The 19,863-nt window shown below is 41.8% G+C and overlaps 3 protein-coding genes across 3 annotated transcripts; 1 reads left to right on the top strand and 2 right to left on the bottom strand.

Annotated features, from left to right (window-relative positions):
- Positions 1-388: 388 nt before the first annotated feature.
- LOC308084206 (uncharacterized protein) lies at positions 389-8,311 on the bottom strand. The gene is made up of 9 exons (XM_080426744.1): positions 8,188-8,311; positions 6,432-6,961; positions 6,225-6,305; positions 5,351-5,401; positions 4,561-4,611; positions 4,205-4,401; positions 4,045-4,109; positions 3,243-3,343; positions 389-805 (listed from the first exon to the last, which is right to left on the bottom strand). The coding sequence occupies exons 2-9, from the start codon at positions 6,949-6,951 to the stop codon at positions 666-668; spliced, it is 1,206 nt and encodes a 401-aa protein (XP_080282870.1). The 5' UTR covers positions 6,952-6,961; positions 8,188-8,311; the 3' UTR covers positions 389-665.
- Positions 8,312-9,468: 1,157 nt separating this feature from the next.
- Positions 9,469-16,568, top strand: LOC308073430 (uncharacterized protein). The gene is made up of 11 exons (XM_080412328.1): positions 9,469-9,787; positions 10,249-10,512; positions 11,260-11,431; positions 12,152-12,353; positions 12,865-13,144; positions 13,422-13,676; positions 13,792-13,978; positions 14,243-14,485; positions 14,949-15,120; positions 15,555-15,703; positions 15,874-16,568. The coding sequence occupies exons 1-11, from the start codon at positions 9,650-9,652 to the stop codon at positions 16,023-16,025; spliced, it is 2,214 nt and encodes a 737-aa protein (XP_080268454.1). The 5' UTR covers positions 9,469-9,649; the 3' UTR covers positions 16,026-16,568.
- Positions 16,569-17,685: 1,117 nt separating this feature from the next.
- On the bottom strand, positions 17,686-19,323 carry LOC308097711 (ERO1-like protein beta; the record flags this gene model as incomplete). The annotated part of the gene is made up of 1 exon (XM_080445684.1): positions 17,686-19,323. Exon 1 carries the CDS (start codon positions 19,135-19,137, stop codon positions 17,686-17,688), a length of 1,452 nt encoding a protein of 483 aa, XP_080301810.1. The 5' UTR covers positions 19,138-19,323.
- Positions 19,324-19,863: the final 540 nt, after the last annotated feature.

Below are 19,863 nucleotides of genomic sequence, written 5' to 3'. Positions count from 1 at the left end.
GTAGATCAGCTATTTTTGGCAAAGAGGTTTGGTGTAGAGGGGAAATAAGAGCAGACCAAGTATAGAGCGAAAGGTCAGGTTTACTAAGTATTAACTGTTAAAGTGGTGAAATGTCTGAAAATACACATAAACTTAAATCCCACTGATATGATAGTGCTGTCAAACAAGTCAATGAAGCTATGAAAAGTTTATTCTGCAACATCATTTTATAAAATATGTAATGGGGGTCCCTGCTTCACCTCTGCTAAGGGGTCCTTGGCCTGAAAAACGTTAAAGAACTAAACAATGCATCACCTGAACCTGGGACTAAATCATAACCATACTGAAATAATTAATTTCTTCTTATAATATAATAAACTAAAAATAAGACTTTAATGCTGACTTTTGCAATTGTTTTATTTTAAAAAATACCATTTTATAATAGTAATATTTTAAAATGTACAACATCAACAACACAGTACAAAACACCACCAAAATATAATTAAAACAAAATAAAATCAACATGGTGGTGAACATGTCAGCGGTTCTCAAAGGTCCAGGGACCCTCAGGGTTCCTTGAGGGGGTTCCAAATGGACCCTTATAGGTCTGTAACTCTGAGTGTACACTCTCAGAGTTATGGGGGTGCTTGAGATTAAAGGTTTTGAGAACCGCTGTTATGCAATGCTCAGTTGTGCCCACGGGAAGCCCCAACTCTCCCAGCTCTTGATGGAGAGTGTTTGAGGTGGTCCCCAATGGCTACATCTATGTCATACATTGTCACATTGGAACAGACTGTGGTACCGGAGCTCCACCTCATCACAGCATCTGAACAAAGACAAAATAAACATACAAAATAAAGTGAAAAAGCAAAAAAGATTACATATACAGTATATATATATATATATATATATATATATATATATATATATATGTCACAGTACGTTTGGAGAACCAGTACGATTGAAGACAGAGCGCTCGTTTTTAGGCACGGGGCTCCTTCGGGGCGAGGCGGGGCTTTTCGAGACAGGGTTTATTAGCGAGGCTCGCGAGGAGGAGGAGGAGGACGGCGCTGCGATGCGGGGGGTTATTACGCGAGGCTCGCGAGGAAGAGGAGCCTCCTCCTCCTCCTCGCGTTTTAAACCGTCCCGTCCTCTCCTTCTCTCTTTCTCCTCCTCCGAGGAGGAGGAGAAGGAGAGCGCGGAGAGGCGGGGCTTTGATGCGCCGACGGAGACCTGTCTTTTGTTTTTCCCCCCCACATAGCAACCAGGAAGCTACGCTAGGGGAACCATAATATCTATGAGGGGAACGCTGAACACGCGTTCACACGCACGGCGCGCCGACTTAGTGGAGCTTGAGGCCGAGGAAGCGCGCCCTCGCGCCTCCAGGCGCGAGTGCCCGCGGTGACCGGCCGACGCTCCACTAGTCGACTCAGCGCCGTTTGATTTGTAAACCGATAGGGACAGAATAGTTCTTTTCATGGATCACTGTGTGTGTGTGTGTGTGTGTGTGTGTGTGTGTGTGTGTGTGTGTGTGTGTGTGTGTGTGTGTGTGTGTGTGTCAGGGAGAAAGTAAAACAAAAGCCAGAACACAATAAAAGTATCTAAACAGTCCTGCTTTCAATAAACCAAAAAAAGCATGAGCGCGTGCGCGTGTGTGTGCGCGTGTGTGTTTGTGTGTGTGTGACTGTGTGTGTGTGTGTGTGTGGCCATATATGTTTGTGCACAAGCCTGGCTTGTGGCTCCCTCTAGTGCTGGGTGGGTGGTAAAAACGAGCGCGCATTCTTCAATCGTACTGGTTCTCCAATCATACTGTAACATATATATATATCATATATCATATATATCTGAGTGTGTGTGTGTGTGTGTGTGTGTGTGTGTGTGTGTGTGTGTGTGTGTGGCTATTTCCTACTCTTGTGTTCATTTATCTGACCCAAAGTTTTTTTGTTCTATAAATATGTCTACTACAATTAAAGGAAGGGTAAGTAATATGTTTTGTTAAAAGGTTAAAGTATTAGATTCTGATAGTAATCATTGCTACAGAGCGTTTGTTTCGGTCAAAGGGGTCTCTCCAGCTCTTTAATAAACAGAATATAAATACATTTTCAGGTAGGTGACAACATTTAAGCCAATCAGGAGAGAGCACTGAAAACTCCATTTACTGAACAAACACTCTATAGACGCCTCAACAGACAACGTCACACTGATAAGAACCAGTATACGCGCGCATGTCGGCAGCAAAAGAACCCCACCGCTCATAAGAAGCAATGTAAAAGTGGTCACAGCCTCACGTGTAAAAATGCAAACCATTAAACTTTCAGGTGCTGTTTTTCTCCCAGTGTGGAGGAAGAATGCTTAGGATTTTTACAGTGATCTCTCGCTCTTGAAATATATATTTCTTGGTTTCTGTTGTGTGTAAACAATAATAACAATTCAAAGCAGTTGTCCCCCAGTGGCTGTCATAAGAACGGAGGGAGCGCTCTATGATCATGGCACCAGAACCCATAGATATAGAAACCTAGATACCTCATTGGCCTCTGCAGTTCGTTGGAGCGACCTGTTTCGTATGGTGGCCGCCATTTTTCACATTTCCGGGGGGAACGGGCACTGGCCAATCACAGCGTGTCTTTTCCAGGACTTGTCAGAATCTAGTTGTCCCGCCCCCATCTGCCTCTCATTGGCCTACTGAACGCCCCCTTCTGTGACGCACGCGGAAATTTCCAGCTGCCCCCCAAGGAAGCTTGGGAAGCGGAAGCGTGCCCGCCATACAGACGCTTCAGAGCCAGAGGAGGCGTCTACCTTTTTATGTCTATGCCAGAACCTGCTTGGCTCGCACAGCTGCAGCCCATCAAGCCTAATTTATGCTCCGTCCCGCGAAGGTGTCACACGCAGAGAACGGCCGAGAATAGCAGACCTCTAAGCTCACAGCGGTCTCATCCGCGACGCGGTTGTATGTCAGCTTGTATGTAAGTACTTCGAGGAGTTTGAATGAACTAGCGCACCAGCGAACCAGCGCACCCCAAAACAGCAGGTTTGGGGATCTGTTGGGAATTTATTATATGAAACAGTCACCTATGCGTCCAGTTTCAATGTTTGTAAACAAATAATTGGTCTATAGCAATGAGTACTATCAGAATATAGAGCTATTTAACACTTATTTTAACAAAAGTAAATTACTTACCCCACCTTTAATTAAACAGATTCATTTGCAATATAAATGTTTTTTTTCGAGGTAAATAATGCACATCATCGAAGACTACAAATACCTTGAATCACACCATACAGAGCCGTACTCGTAAAACGCTTCTTGCCAAGGCGTCCTTTTCCCATCATGTTGAACTTTGCCATTAAGGAAACGGACATCATTCTGTGGAATCATGTGTACAAAATATTTAATGTCAGAAAACAATTATATAGAATTTTACGTTGTGAGGTTGTAGTATTAAAAAAAACGTTTGAAACTATTTGTCTATAATGATTATTAATCATATAAATTATATAATATAAATGTATTGTATAAATGTATTATCGACTTTTTTATAATAGATTATGTCATCGATTGGTTAAATTAACCGTTGCACTACTAGTCTGAGCTACCACATATTGTACACCCAATGCTTTGGACCATTCTGAACAGTCACTCTGAACTCCTAGTACAATTTTACTTATTGGGTAACATTTCATAAAAGCTTCAAAACACTTTTCATAACCCTGGGGAAAAAAATATTATATACTTGAAAAAGACCGAAAGGGTCGAAACGTCGTATCTTCTGTTTGTTTTAATAAAGAGCATCAAAGTGAGTTTCGAGCCCTATTTTTGTTTCAGTATCACTGTTCATACAGTTTAAGCTCAGCACCAAGGAAAGGGAGGATGTGCGTTATTTGTTTTTCTGAAAACAAATTACTACCCATCTTCTCTGTCCATGTCAGTCTCGGTCATGGATGTTAACCACGTACAGTACACCCAATACTTAACTTTGATAATGCTTAAAATATTATTAAAACTAATAATGTTTGCTTTTATATGGAATATGCAACGGACATGAAACAAATCTAGTGGATTCTTACCTGTCCATAATGGTGTTAATGCAGTCTCTCAGCGAAGAGCCACCAACTCTGGCCAGCTGTTGAACCTATAGATAGCACCGTAATAGAATCAATGTCATGTAGTTTGAATAAACACAATCCAACTGACTTCAACTCACAAATAAGCTGTCGGCATTCTTACCAGGAGCATCCTTTCATCTCGATTGTTCATTTCTTCGTCAAAGGAGTTGAATTCACCTTCCGACTCCAATCTTATTATAGCTGAAGCAGTAGCTGAAGCTGCGGCAGAGCCGTTGCCAATCATCCCCATAGATCTGTTGATGCGTTGAATTTCCTCTTTCAACTCATCAAGCATCTCTAACACCATCCTTTGGAATTCTGAAATGTTTCAAAAAGAGACTTGTATCTCCCCGTAAGTGAAAACCCTATTTAAACTAAAGGCCTTCAAATAATTATGAAAATCCCTTTTTAATGGTAAAACATTTGAACACATTCTTCATTGTATCTGTAAAAATGTTGTTCCAAGTAATTTCTTACCGGCATTTGGGATAAGGCGTGATCCTGGTGTGGCGGGTCTTCTTGGGCCACCTTTTAAGTAAGAACATAATCAACAAATTATCGTATTTGAAAAGAAAACTATCGTACACACAGCCAAAATAAGAGAAATCACACGTGTAAATATGTAATTTCAGGAAAAAAAAGTGTATATTGTGTAAGAAACAACCTCGTTTGAGACTCCTACGTGACAAAAAACGCATCACATATGCTGCGTGGAAGCAGGCAACTTCCTGGACCTTACACAAATAAAAGCCTGGAACTGGACTGGAAAGACCGGTGTTTTTAATGCCTCAAAGTACAGATCTAGGGTCAGATTTACTGACTTAGCCAAACCGGACCCCGAATAAGCAGCCAGGGAATTTAGTAAATTCATGCACATTTTTGTGATTTTGCGATATTATCGAACAATTGGGCAGTCTTGGAATTATTGATCGTACATCGTACAGAGGGGAAATTATAGTACAAATACGATAATTATCGTACATCTGGCAACACTGATAGGACTGGGCTGTATCCCAGTCAATAATCCGGCCACCTAACGCATGTTAAGGACAGTATCAGGAAGTTCAGTGTGTGTATATAGGAGGGGGGGGGGGGTGTCTGATGAAATTAAAATCAAATATCTAAATATTGAATCAAGCAACTTATAAACTGCCTGGGGTGTACACTAAAGCCAGGGTAGATGTTAAAATGACCCCAGAAGTTTTTTTTAAGTGAAATACTGTCTAAGTCAGCTGATTATGAACAAGAAAATACATAAGAAACTTGCCTCTTTGAGGATGGGCCACTGGTCTTTGGAAGGAATCCTGAGTTCTCTGTCCTGTGTAAGCATGAAAATATCAACATCAATCAATTTGAAGAGTGAATTAACAAATCGGGTGCCGAACACGGTCTGAACCGTGTTTTCACAGAGTAGCGCATTGGTGCCGAACACGGTCTGAACCGTGTTTGGTGTCTTTTTCGTTTTGTTCCACACGGGAGGGGCTGGAGCAGCCCTGGGATCACCCGTGGTGATTCTGAGAAGGATAGGCCAGATGGATCATCGTGTCAAAAAACATGGCTCCCATCCGCTTCCGTTCTATTTCCTTCTCTAAAATCCCTATAACTCCGAAACTTTTTACGCTGGAGAAAACAACTAATTTTGTATACACGATCGCTCCGCCATTGTTACTCGCGTGAGAGATGTTATCGTTCCAGGCGTTAGCCAGCACCATCGGATAAAATGGAGGCATGCTTTTTTTCACATGAAATGCACGTCGTGGAGTCAACAGTTTAAACAGCGCTGCGCAGCTCAATGGTGAGATTTCGGCACCGAACGTAATCTGTTATTATAAAATGCTGGCACCCAATGTGTTAAGAATGTATATCAAACTGACCAGGCAGAAGTGGAAGCTGATAAAGGAGAGGGGTGGAGTCAAGGAATCTCCTTCCAGATTTATGAGTCTTTTATAATAAGAAGATATATATTAGATCACTAATAAGTGCCTTTAAGTGTTGTGTTTAAAACCAAACCAAAAAATATTATTTGTAACAGTGAGAGTGTACAAATGGAACCAAATGGACCCGTATTTGTACACTCTCAGAGTTAAATCAACACTGAGGATTTGACTGTGTAGTTTCATGCATTGCAGTGGACTACTTACGTTTTCTGGCTGGTGGCAAACTCTGACTTGGCTGTGTTGAGTCAACATCACTGAAGTCGCTGTCAGTTACTACCTCCAAGTCTGAATAGATTCACAAAAAACAACAGCGATAACATTTCTTTTCAATTCATAATAAAACACAAGTTGATACGTTTCATCCTATAGAATATTACATTTCATTAAGGAAATAAGGAGTTCATTCATTACCCTCTACCAGCAGGGTTCTGGCATCTTTGGGAAGTCTGTGCCCATGACGTCTAAGCAAGTCAAGTAGCCCATTTAATGCCTTGGGTGTCTGCTTCGTAGCCTTCGCCCAAGCAGCCAAGTCTTCGTGTAAAGGTGGTGAGTCAATGTTTGGTTCATCCATCTTCTCAGTGTCACTTCCGCCGGAATCGTAACGCACAGACCTTTCGGATTCATTCTCTGAATCTGGCAACGCAGAATCTGGCAACACGTTCTCCGGTTCCCCTTCCGATTCATTCTCAGACTCTGGAAACACAGTCGCTGTGTTACTGCGATTGTGTCCGTCCAAGGGTTCCACCACGTCCTCATGTGTACTAGTTTCCACCACTGGAGTGGATTGCTCCATCACGGACGTTTGCTCCCTGGCCACGCTCGGCTCCAGCACAGACCCCTCTGATTCAGAATCGCTGTTGTCCTCTGTTACTAAGGATGCTATGGTCCTGGCCCTTTGTCGCCGACATGTCCTTCGGTACTCAGTAGACATGGTTAGTCACCTTGATATTTGAAAAAAAAAAATCAGAAAATAAACTGTTAATTAGGATAATATTGCTAGTTTCATTTAACCCATTTAGACCGGGAAAGAATCGGTGTCATTTTTAGATTTATTTGGGCTATTCAAAAATAGCAGATCTACAAGCTCATAGCACGGCACCGAGTGCCACGCTACGAGCTTGTAGATCTGCTATTTTTGAAAGAAATCGTGAACGTTTGTGCAAATCTTTTGAATAAAATGTTTTAAGCAACTTTTTTTTTTACTCAAATCTTTGCTTCTGGGGGATTGTACAAAATGTCTTCTAAATCCTACAGTTTTATTTAAAAAACGTATGTTTCTATATCAGTGGTTCTCAAACTTTTTTATGTCAAGGACCCCCAAAATTATATGTATTTGGCCGCGGACCCCCATCTCAAAATATTTTGTAATAGGGACCCCCCAGAAGTAAAGATTTCAGTCAAAAAAGTTCCCTTTAAAAAATGTACATTCAAAGATTTGCACACAGTTGCTATATGAGCTTGTAGATCTGCTATTTTTGAATAGCCAAAGAAATCTAAAAATGCCACAGATGCAATGGGTTAATGACATTACATTAAGTACAGTATATATTTTCTATGTGCTGCTTTTGGTACTTAAAGTACCATAAGTAGAAAGTACTCATTATGCATTATGTCCCATTTCACAAGCTTTCAAAAGTATAAAATGTGTAAAGAATTTGCTTTGAAAATAGCAGATCTACAAGCTTGTAGATCTACTATTTTCAAATGGCCGAAATGTATATAGGGCTGAAGTGGTTAATGCATGTTTTGTAATAATAATAAAAAATCTACAAAGTAACTAACGTTTTTAAATAATTGTAGTGGAGTTAAAGTACAATATTTGCCTCTGAGATGTAGCCTAGTGGAGTAGAAGTAGAAGCACTGCAAATTGGAAATACTCCAGTAAAGTAAAAATACCTCAAATGTGTACTTGGTACAGTACTTGATTAAATGTACTTAGTTACTTTACACCACTGCTTTTACTTAAGTAAAAACATTTAGTACTTTTTTCCACCACTGTTAGAAAGGCTTATCTACTGTAGGCAGAACAACAACAACAGGAGAGGTTAGCCTGGGCTACAAGCTAGCGTTTAGCCAACTTCATATCAGTTGAATGGTGTTAAGTTACACCGTGAAAATGAACTAACGTTATTTACAACGTGTAAAGTAACGTACAGCAGACACTTACCTGCAGTGATGTAGAATGTCTGTGGTTGAATCTTATGAAAATACACGGTAATAATAAAACCATAAAAACCATAAAAACAGACCGACGCGCCAAGAAGTGTCTCGTCTTCTGCGTTCTGTTCTTCTTCTACGCTCGCGACGCTGACCCTTACAGAGTTTAGGCAAACCGGAAACCGTTTAGACGGGCATTGCCGCCACCAACTGGACTGGAGTGTGTGGAATAAGAGTTGACGCAGAAAACTAAATACCAAAACCAAACAATGAATAAAATAGATTATTTTAAGTCAGTTAACTTTATTATGTGATGGCATGTATTTCTTTCTTGCCTGCTGAAAGAAATACATACCAGTGTTGCTGTTGCCAATGTTTTTTACTGCTTATTTTGGGCTTACTGCATGGTTCCTAAGGTTGTTGTAAAGTTTTTAACATACTAGATTTGTGCATTTCAAATGTTTCAAAAACATTCCAAATTTTTTACATTTTGTTCCAAGATGTATTCGAAAATAGCATCTAGATCTACCTGCCAACTCTCCTGTTCTCACCAGGAGACTCCTGTTATTTGACCCTAATATTCTCCTGTTTTGGGGGATACCAGCATTTTTGTGTGGCCCCTCGCTGATATGTAGCCACGGCCATTGAATGTTAATTTGCTAGCTCCTTGAGATTTTGATATGCAAATCACAATTGATTGTTCTTTTTGTTGGGAGGTGTGAGTGGGCTCTCTCTATCACTCACTCTTTGATTCTGGCACACACACCCCAAAAAATAACTTTCTGAGAGAATGGGAATGTTACTCTTTACTGTCGCTTTATGTCTGGATAAACTCCAGTCCAATGCAATTTTAAAGAGATAGTAATTTTTAAGTAATTAGTGGCTGTTATTATTAAATATGGCTCTTTTATTGCTCTTTTAACTTTTTAATGGATCCATCCTATCTAAGTAAAGCCTGATAAAAGTGTCAAACTCTCAAAATCCACCAGAATACTGGAAATTACATCTACTCTCTACTCTGTTAAAATTTCCTGGCGTGGTCAGTATGCCCCCCCCCCCCCCCCTTGGAAAAAAATCTCCTGTTATCGGACGGTCTGAGCCTGAGGTTGGCAGGTATGATCTACAAGCTCACAACGCATCATATCGCGCGCTCATGGCACAGACTTTTGGACTTGTTTTCGTAGACCTGGCCGCTTGTTTCTCTCACAAAATCTGGCAACACTGGCGGAGCCCCTCTACCAATATCCGTATCCGGTTCATATCGTAGCAAGCAAGGATGGTAACAGTTAGAACTTATAACCTATGTAGTCAGTGGTAACCTCGCATCACCAGTTTCATAAGATTACACATTTTGTCTCTGCAGCAGCAAACTGATGTCAGTCTAGTTACTCCATGCTTTCCACACTCTCTCTCTGCGGAAAGTAAACAACACACTTTATATCTGATCTATAAGAAGATCGCAGGTTACTATAATGCGTAACGTGCGCAGGTGCATCTTCCATGGCTGTCAGAGCAGTCCTGTCTCCTTGTTCAGTTTCCCAACGAACGAGGAGTTGAGGAAGAGGTGGGTCGACTTTGTGAAACGCCACCAGGATCCAGTGGTGGGAAAGGTATCAAAAAATATCAATACTGCAATGTAGAAATATACTCTGTTACAAGTAGAAGTTTGGAATAAAAAAATTACTTGAGTAAAAGTACAAAAGGCTAGTATCAAGATGTACTTAAAGTACCAAAAGTGAAAGTACTCACTATGCAGAATGTCCCATTTCACAAGTTTTCAAATGTATAAAATGTATACAAATCTTTTGATAGATTGTACATTGTGAGCTTGTAGATTAGCTATTTTAAAAATGCCATGTTTTGTAATAATAATTAAAATCTGCAAAGTAAGTAACTAAAGTTTTAAAAACAAATTAGTGGATTAAAAGTACACTATTTACCTCTGAGATGTAGTGGAGTAGAAGTAAAAGTATTGCAAATTGGAAAATACTCAAGTACCTCAGAATTGTACTGAAGTACAGTACTTCACTTGAGTATGTGTACTTACTTAGTTACTTTACACCACTGACAGGATCAGGGTCCGGGTGGTGCTGGTGAGGGAGGAGCAGAGCTGAAGATCAGCACCAACACCCGCCTCTGCAATGAACACTTCACACCGGATAGCTTTCTCAACTACCACCGCAGACAGCTGGGATACACGGATAAACCTCTGCTCCTGGCCAAAGGAGCTGCACCCACCGTCTTCCTCCCTGCCAGCCACCCTCCATCTGGCACTGGTGGTGCCACTGCCACGTCCGTCAGCAGAACAACGTGCCCACCAAAGACTGTAGGCTACGTTTCCTTGTGTGTTTATGTTATAATTAGCAGGTAGACAGATAGTGTATAGCAGTGGTTCTCAAACATTTTCATGCACAATACTCACCTCATTCAATATAGACCGACTGTACGTCTTGTTGATACACAAGTGTTGATTATCTGTTCATGATACTACTGGTGACAGATTGTATACCATCTAACTACATATCTATATCTACATGTACATCATGTTGATCACTGTGATAAATTGCACAGTGCACATTATATTTACAGTATGTCAGTCCAAGAGCTAGGTATGTTGTGTTTTTATTGATGATGTGAAGTTATAGTGCGGCTCTGTGGAATAGCCGACACTGACTCAGGACTCCTGGATCAGTGTCCGGAGCTTGGCCCGAAAAACGTTGAAGACCCCTGCCCTAAACTTTAAAATGACCATGACACGGGACGGGAGCAACAATAGCAAAGTTATTCAAATGTTCTGAAACAGTGCATGTTGTTTTAATGAGGTAAATTGCTTTTGTCAACTGAGACAAACTGAGAGAGAGAGGAGAGATTCCTTCTACAAGCAGCACAGAGGGTTCATAATTAGAGTTATAAATGTATTCTCCCCCACAATGGAAAAGCGAAGTTAGGAGGTATTGGAAAGCTTGCAAGTTTTACAAGGGTGTTATTGGTCAGGAGGTACAAACAAATGTATCCTTAATATGCATAATCTGTTTGTTTGACTCTTTAGTAAGTAATTTAGTAACCATCTGTTTTCACAAAGCCAACCACGAGAGAAGCAGCATGCCGAAGTGACGACATGCACAAAGTCACCAGAGAAGTTGGATGTCAGACGGATCTCATAGGCTTTGTTGTGCGGAAGAGGACCGTGGACGCACTCCTAAAACAACAAGAACTGTCTAAAATAATAACACAAAGCAACAGAGAGAATACAGGTTTGTGTAGAGATCAAGCTTAGTTGGTCTGCACTGCAGACATTAAAGGTGCTGTAAATTGTTCATTTATATTTATAAGCATTAAATTACTTTATATTCCCATAGTACGCTTTGCTATAGAGTGTTTGTTCAGAAACAGGGGTCTCACCATCTCTCCAGATGTTTAGTACATGGAAAAATACGTTTTCAGGTTGGGTTACCAGATGATTAGCTTAATGTGCAACATTGTTTTCTCGCTCAACAGTAAACAAACCAACATACAGTATAAGTGTATTCAGGGTGTCTGCACATTTCTAAAATGACAATTTAATGACCGTTAAGACCTTTTTAATACCAAATTGGCCAAATTGTCAAAGATTACGTAAGAAAGAGGCAAACATTGTGAAAATAGCCGATCTACAAGCTCACAAGGCGTTGTGAGCTTGTAGTTCGGCTATTTTCACAATATTTATCTGTGGAACCGAGTCAAACTAAATGTAATGCCTACAATTCAAGTGCTTGTCAGGGTGGGGGGTCCCCAGTTCAAATATGATTATTTTGGGGGGGTCGCAGCCTGAAAAGTTTGGGAACCCTTGCTGTAGGGATGCCAGGGTGTTAAAAAAGTGGTTAATTACTACCTTTTTGGCTTAGACAGGTGTCATTCATTGTAGTGGTCAATTGCAGAGTCGCAGTATACTCTACAGCCCTATATAAATATAATATTCCCAATACATGTTCCAGGTTTTCAAGCTACAGAAGCCAGTTCTTCAACTTCACTTAAGCAGAACGTGGTACCATCTGATGGCCCGCCAACAAAGCGACCTCACTTGGAGTTCCCCTCTCCTGAGGACTCTGAAACCAGTTCCCACTTTTCATATCCGGATAACTCCACCTGCCTCCCCAGCACGTCTGAAATGAATGACACCTCCACCACCACTCAACAGTAAGAGAACTTAGTTGGGGGGGGGGGGGGGGGTCCCCAGAAAAATGTGTTAATATAGCATCACAATCATTTTAACCACTTAAGCCTTTTTATACTTTGGCTATTCAAAAATAGCAGATATACAAGCTCATAGCGTGGCACAGAGTGTCGCGCTATAAGCTTTTAGATCTGCTATTTTTTTTAAATCATGAACATTTGTGCAAGCCTTTGAATATATATATTTTTTAAAGCGAACAATTGTAACTCAAATCTTTGCTTCTGGGGGTCCGACCCTGGAAGAAAATATTTTGAGATGGGGGTTCGCGGATTATTTTGGGGGTCCTTGACATGAAAAAGTTTGAGAACCACTGCTATAGATTATTATTAGTTACACATAATAGGAAACTCTATTCCTCAACATTATTTGATTTTATGCATTTATATGTCATGTTATTTCATAGTGAATGTGTGAAATTAGAAATAATGCACTACGATTATTTTGTTTGTTGCCTGTGGTTTTCTTTGTCAACAGAGCACCAACCAAGACACCGCAGGACATGGCAAAGTACTTGGTGTACGAGGATTGCCTGCTTGACCTTTTTAAAGTCTGCCCCAAATGCTCTGGAGCCTGCAAGGTACACACGTTTGTAAAAGGAACATTCCTGTCCGTGACCCAGGTGTGCCTCCACCGGAGTTGCTCGTACACCAGAAAATGGATTAGTCAGCCACTTTTGGGCAGCACTCCGGCAGGGAATCTACACTTGTCAGCCGCTGTCTACTACACTGGCTCTTCTTTCGTCCAGACTAACAAGGTTTGTAAAAAATAATGACATCCTCTACAAAAGTGTGTCTTCTCCCACAGCTTTTTATTTTTTTCACCCTGGTAAAATCTTACTCTACTCAGACTTTGGTTTCTAGGGCAAGTGCACAAAATGCTTCTAGATTATTATACTATTAATCGAAAAAGTAATCGATAAAATAATAGTTGCAGCCCTACCACGATGAACACTGCAGTGCATTATGTCATTATTAGTTATTATGTTATGTATGAGCGCTGTTACAGAGGTACTTTATTATTTTATCTTACAGGTGCTCAATGCAATGCACGTGAGAACCATCAACGGAATGGCACATCGAAATCACGTGCACAGCTACATTCTGCCTTCTGTGCTGCATAAATGGCGATTGCAGCAGACCGACCTGCTGGAGGGACTGAAACGGAGGGAGACGGTATCTCTTGGTGGAGATATGAGAGCTGACGGTCCACACCATTGCAAAATGTATAGCTCATACTCCATGATGGATCTCAACACAAACAAAATAGTTCATATCCAGCTGGTACAGGTAAATAAATGACAAAAACTCGAAAATGTGCTCAGTAGAGCGCAGACCCTCATCAAGGAGGCAGATCTGGTGTTATTAATCTCTTTATATTTGTGTTTCTGTTTATGATACGCAGAGCAACGGAGGCGGAAGCGATGTCTGTATGGAAAAGGAAGGACTGATCCGGAGTCTGGAATTTCTTGAAAGATTTGGTGTCAAAGTGGCCTCCCTGGTGACCGACAGACAGACCCTGGTTCAAAACTTTCTCCAGGAACAGAAACCAGACATTGACCACTATTATGATGTGTGGCATTTATGTAAAGGTACTGTAGGATATCTTGGGAAATGTGGTTCATTGTTAATTTGTAGCACAGCCAATCTTGTGCAACATTAACCACTAACCCTATTTCAAAAATAGCGTCAAGCTCATAACACATTTCATTGCAACGTTGCAAATATTGTTTCTCTCTTTTTCTTTTGTTGCAATGTTTTTGCCTAGAAGGAAATGTCCAAATTGGTACGCCATGTTGAAAGTGGTTAACACCCACTGTGTAAAACATTCTATAACATTTTCAAACTGTTCTCAGCACTCACCAAGGAAGTGGATGCCATCTCCAAGGAGAAGGGCTGCCAGAAGGTCAACTTGTGGAAGAAGAGCATCAGAAATCACCTCTACTGGTCGGCAAGCAGTTCATCCAGTGGAGAGGAAACGGTGGCCAAGTGGACATCTCTTCTCAAACACATCCAGAATGTGCACGTCCATGACAATCCACTCTTCCCCACGTGCCTCCACCCCCCTTCCACTGTCAACAACAAGTGGCTGAAGCCTGGTACGCCCCTATTCAATAGCAGCTTTGTCATTTGAAGGCAGGGCAACAGATCATTTTTAAAACACTGGAAATATAAATGACGCAAATCTGTGCGTGCCTGTGCGTGTGTATCTGTCCTTCATGCATCTTGAGAACCGGCGGACCGATCAACTTGAAACTCTGCGTAGTGCGTACGTATCGCAGAGGAGGCGAGGGAGTGCGGTGTGAAGTCGGTCAGATCAGCGGTTGTCCAGAACCGCTGATAGTAGTGTATGCCATAAACTATGGATATATACTGATGACATCAGGAGTCACATATGGGCATAAAAGGGACATGGACAGACAGATACCGGGATCTCCATATATTGGCATAAAATGGACACAGACAGGCAGACAGATACAGAGATCTCCATATGTGGGCATAAAACGGACACAGACAGACAACGGTTACGGTCATCTTTGTTATTATCTTTTCTCCCCCTAGCAACAAAGGCCATCTGCAAGCTGGAGAGGGTGCTAATGAACAAGCGTGTTCTCGGTGATGTGAAGAAGCTGAGCCCTGTGTGTCAAGCATCTGCCTTGGAAGGGTTCCACAATGTGATTCAGCGATTGGCACCAAAGAACGTGATGTGTTCATACTTAGGGATGCTTTGCAGGTAAATTGTATAGCAATCAAGTTGTCAATGTTATGTAGAGCTCCAGAGTGTAGTTTTGTAATTGTAGTTTGACCTCTCTATATTGTGCAAGTGAAAATCTGCCTAATGCCACTTAATCACTTATATACTTCATCGTGTGACGAATTGCGAAAATAGCTGATTTACAAGCTCACAACGCATCGCAATGCGACACACTGTGAGCTTGTAGATCTGCTGTTTTTGGAAATATTTTAACAGTTGCCCAAAATGTGGTTCAAATATTTTATTTGAGAATGTACCTGTTGGTGTATCTGTTGGTGTATCTGGTGCCTATGTGGTTTCTTTTGCCGGTATGTAAAACTTACAGGCACTGGTACCATCAACCATCATAACATTTTTGCTTCTAGCCATTTACTAACTAGAGTAATCTCCCCTACGCATCCTTCTCGTTTCAGGCTTTACCTGGCCGCATTGCATTTCAACGAAAATTCTTGGCGTACCCAAGCGAGGACTAAAGCAGAACAGCAGTTGAAAATAGAAATTCCCATGGCCAAGAGAGGGGAATATGTTGTGTCTATGGATAATAAGACCAACTGCACTACTGGTTAGTTTTAATCTCCCATACTAACATATGCATGACTATTGTTGAGGTGTTGGCACAACCGGAGCGATAAGATGTAGGACGACATTACTTCGGTAAACAGTTAAAGTCAACACAGTTGATACCATACAAATTACTCAATGCAATGTTATGTGCTCTCTCCTGTATTTTAGAGTATGTCACTGAGCTTACAGACCTCCTCTTTAACAAGGTCATCCATGACCTTGCGCCCTTTGCGGCTGAGATGATCCTGGATCCTGGGTGTTCAGGGTCGGCAGTGCCGCCATCAGGACCAAGAGAAGTCAAAGATGCCGTCTCGTGTTAAACGCAGTGGTGGACAGTAACGTAAAGTACATTTACTTGAGTTCTGTACTTCTACACTTTACTGGATACGTATGACTTTCACTCCACAACATTTCAAAGTGGGCATTCATTTACGGAGGAAAAAAACATTGTGTTTCAATTTGAAACACGGAAATACAAGGTTTCTGCCTGACAGCAACTATCTGGATATGGGTGAGCTTGTGACACACCAAACCAGATGCCCCCTGGAGGAGCAGGGGGTGGTGCTGCTGGCACACTAAAGACCTACTATCTTGGCACCACTCAAAAACATAAGAGCATCACTAGGCGTAGGCGCTGCAGTATTGGATCCTGTCTCCATCTCGTGGAGATGGGTTCCTTCAGAGCCTGAAGCATTGTCTTGAGTGCAAGATCACTGGCTCAGAGTTTTTTCTTTTCGTAATAGGTGCCACCTGGAGATCCCGTCTCCTCCTGTGACAGTAGAGGAGAGCTGTTACTCTGCCTACAGCAGGGGGTGAGCTAGAACCGTTATCTTAAAAGAAACACCTGTTTACCAGCTGATAACTGAGAGGGTGTGTGGAACGCAGTGTTTTTTGTTGACCGCTTTATTGTTTTGATCTTTGTGATTATGTTGCATATAGTTTGAGCAACCTTTAACTAAGTTGATTGTTTTATTTATTTTTCTTTAATAAAGATATTGAACAAATTATTTGAATCTCAGCTAATCTTTTTTGTTAGCATGTTAGACAATAGGACAACAGACCCATCTTATAATCTCAGTGACTCATTTAGTTGGTTTCCAGTAGTGGCAAACATATAGAATAATAGGATTTTTTTTGCCATTTCCCTTGTTGTATAATGTATAATAGTAATAATTGATGCTACAGTGTGAGGAACCTTAACAAAAGAATCTTACACTCTATGTACCCACACACAACAATAAAGAAACCTTGAGTTTTTTTGGGTGGGAAAGGCTACTGCGCCCGCTCATCAGAAGGTGGTTCTTACATTTGTCCTACAGGGCTAGATGTGGCCTTGTCCTGGTACCGGATGCAGATATGAGCGGTTGTCAATGCGATAGGAGACTTCGTATGGGTCCATCCACATAGTCCAGTCCAGAGGTAATAGATTGAACACAGCTGTTATTGTCCAATTCGAGTGGCCACCCGGCCAGTGAGGAATTTTACCCTGAATTTGACGGGTAACCTACGTGGTGTAACACTTCATGTCCACATTCTCCACAAACTAAACTACACATTTTGGAGTTAATTTCCTTGCTAAGCCAGGACCTGTACATTGGGATACCAGAAAATAACTCAAATAAAAATGTAGACTAATGACTAACTTATTTCATTTCAGCTCAAGAGTTACAACTAACGTTACTCTTTAAATTATATAAAAATAAATGTTTAATTGCATTTCTATGCTGAACTTTTTATGTGTTTCTATAGGCTTTGTGTAGCATAGTGGTTTTAAAAGCAAGTCAATGCATTCATTAGTTGGTTTCAGATAATTACAAGGTTCTAATGAATTGTGAAAACAGCAATGCATATCAGAAATAAAATGTACTTTTGAATACTACTTTAGTATTTTTAAAAGCAATTACTCTAGTACTTTAAATTGAGATTTTTTTAATGAGCAACTTTCACTTGTCCAGGAGGTGGCAATAGGAGGGACATCGTTTACCTCTTCTCCAGTAAGGAACGGAAATTTTGGAGTTGATGTATACTGGTGGACAATCTGCCAAAACTGTTGAGCAAGGCACCTATCTCTTGTCTAGTGAGCTGGAAGCCTTGAGAAGGGCTGTGTTCGGGAAGGCTCTTGATTTCCTTCTCAGAAAACAGGATCTTCAGAGCAGTGCCTAGACCCTGAGTCTGCAGCTTTCCCCAGAGACGACACCTACTACAACCAACACAATCCATGATCCTGGAGATGTTCTTGAAATGAAGACGGAACTCCTCCTTTAACACTTTAGCTTCTGTCTGGTTGCCCGCAAACATGGACCTCTCATCAAAGTGCATTGGGAAAGCTTTGGTTTCGTTAAAGATCTGTAGCAGCAGTTCTTTGGTGGTGCTGTCTTCAGTGACATTTCCTGTGTACAGATTGACGAAGGCCCGTTCAAAGTAGGGTGCCACCTTGGACAGAGCCCTCAGCTCGATCAGGTACAGGATGTAGAGGTTCTTCAGGCGCCGCATTCCTTCTTCGCCCTCCGTCTCATCTGGGTCAAAACGCCGACGGAACTCCTGAACGTTCGGGCCCCACCTTGGTTCACCCCAACTCTCGTCTAACAGATACTCGGCACTGAGGTGAATGTTGATGCTGCTGTGGAGACCTGAGATCAGCCTGTAAAACACCCTCTTCTCTAAACACAAGCCCTCCAGCCAGTTGTAGAAACCCTGCCCATCGCCACTACCCCTGCTGCTGGGTGCCAGAGGGTTCAGGGGCCGGTACACCGATCTGGGTTTGAAGCAGTTCTCCTCGTAGATGGTGTTCCACACTCTCCAGGCAGGGGGGCCTTTGTATCCAGTGTAACGTTCAGGGTTCAACAGCAGATCCACATACTCAGCATCTGGAGAGGTCTCATCATCCAGCTCACAGAAGTTGTCCTGAGCGTCGTCGTGTCGCGCCCAGTCCACAAACGCCTCTTTACTCTGGTTACTCAGACTGCTGTTGATGGCTCCCAGCTCATTTGCCTGTTCACAACTCATGTCTGACGTGGTCTGCTTGTCGTAGATGCCAGCGGAAAACTTGATTCCATCGGGGATTTGACTCTGTGGGCAAGGCTCCACGTTGCAGTCCTTAATGAAACACTGTCCATCGTCCGACCAGAAGGGACAAGGTCGGTTCAGGTTGACCTTGTAGTATCTGAAGTAGTCTCTCTCCATGAGCGCCTTGATTTGAGGATAGATCTTGAAGTGGTTGAACGTGTCGATGCTCTCGATATCACAGAAACAGTCGTCCAGAACCCCCGTCAGGTGACAGAAACAGCTTTGATCCTGACGGCTGCTGGAAGATGAATGTCCCATGTTGCTGTTGTGTGTCTGGCTGTGGCGGTGGTGTTGAAACCAGACCAAAAGCCACAGCAGAAGGAGAATGCCGAGCATCTGTAAAGTGAATTTGATTTTCCACACCATCACTGATATGCTATGATATACTGATATAGATCTACTATACAAAATGCTGTTCTAAGCCAGATTGGCTGTCCGCCCTTCAGCACCACACCATAAAAGATTAGAAAATCAAGTCAGCTCCAAGGCAATTCAAAAAGTTGGAATTCGATGTCAAAGAATAGTCCAAAGAAAATAATGTCTTTACAGCATTGCTGCTCCACTCAATATGTAGAACAAACACTATGCTAGCATTACAAAAAGCATCAATAGCTACTCCAACAGCAGCTTTTATATAGGCGGTGACGTGACAATTAGTTCCGACCTCGCATTGTGATTGGCTGAGACACGCTTTATGTTTCCAAATATAGAACAGAGAGTGCACTTGTTTTCCATACCTGTATCCTAGCAACGGCTGTCACCAGCTGTGAGGGAGTCTAGTTTTGTCTTACCACCCAGTGTTTCTCAACGTGGGGTCTGGGGACCTCCCAGGGGTCCTGGGGGGGGGGGGGGGGGGGGGTTCTTCCATTTTAACCACTTTATATTTGTATTTTGGCTATTCAAAAATAGCAGATCTACAAGCTCACAGCTTGTACATCTGCCATTTTAGAAAATGGTTCGAAAATGTTTGGGAAAGGTTGAATAATTCAGATTTTCTTTTAACACTAATCTTATCTTCTGGGGGTCCCTGGCACAAAATGCCCATGTATTGGCATAGCCTAGCCTATATTGAGATCAATTTGTCCAGAACCG

The sequence above is a fragment of the Gymnoscopelus braueri genome (assembly GCF_963280865.1).
Source record: "Gymnoscopelus braueri genome assembly, chromosome: 1".
In the NCBI taxonomy this organism is placed as follows: Eukaryota; Metazoa; Chordata; class Actinopteri; order Myctophiformes; family Myctophidae; genus Gymnoscopelus; species Gymnoscopelus braueri.
The sequence above is the reverse complement of the archived record's forward strand: the minus strand, read 5'-3'. Positions and strand labels throughout refer to the sequence as shown.

Bases quoted from the DNA above. Each gene is read 5' to 3' on its own strand.
- LOC308073430 (XM_080412328.1), top strand. From the start codon at position 9,650: ATGCGTAACGTGCGCAGGTGCATCTTCCATGGCTGTCAGAGCAGTCCT. The intron at 13,979-14,242 runs GTACTGTAGGAT...AACTGTTCTCAG, and splicing joins TGTGTGGCATTTATGTAAAG to CACTCACCAAGGAAGTGGAT. The intron at 14,486-14,948 runs GTACGCCCCTAT...TTCTCCCCCTAG, and splicing joins CAACAAGTGGCTGAAGCCTG to CAACAAAGGCCATCTGCAAG.
- LOC308084206 (XM_080426744.1), bottom strand. From the start codon at position 6,951: ATGTCTACTGAGTACCGAAGGACATGTCGGCGACAAAGGGCCAGGACC. The intron at 4,612-5,350 runs GCAAGTTTCTTA...CTTACTTAAAAG, and splicing joins AGTGGCCCATCCTCAAAGAG to GTGGCCCAAGAAGACCCGCC. The intron at 4,110-4,204 runs GTAAGAATGCCG...TGCTATCTATAG, and splicing joins GAGATGAAAGGATGCTCCTG to GTTCAACAGCTGGCCAGAGT.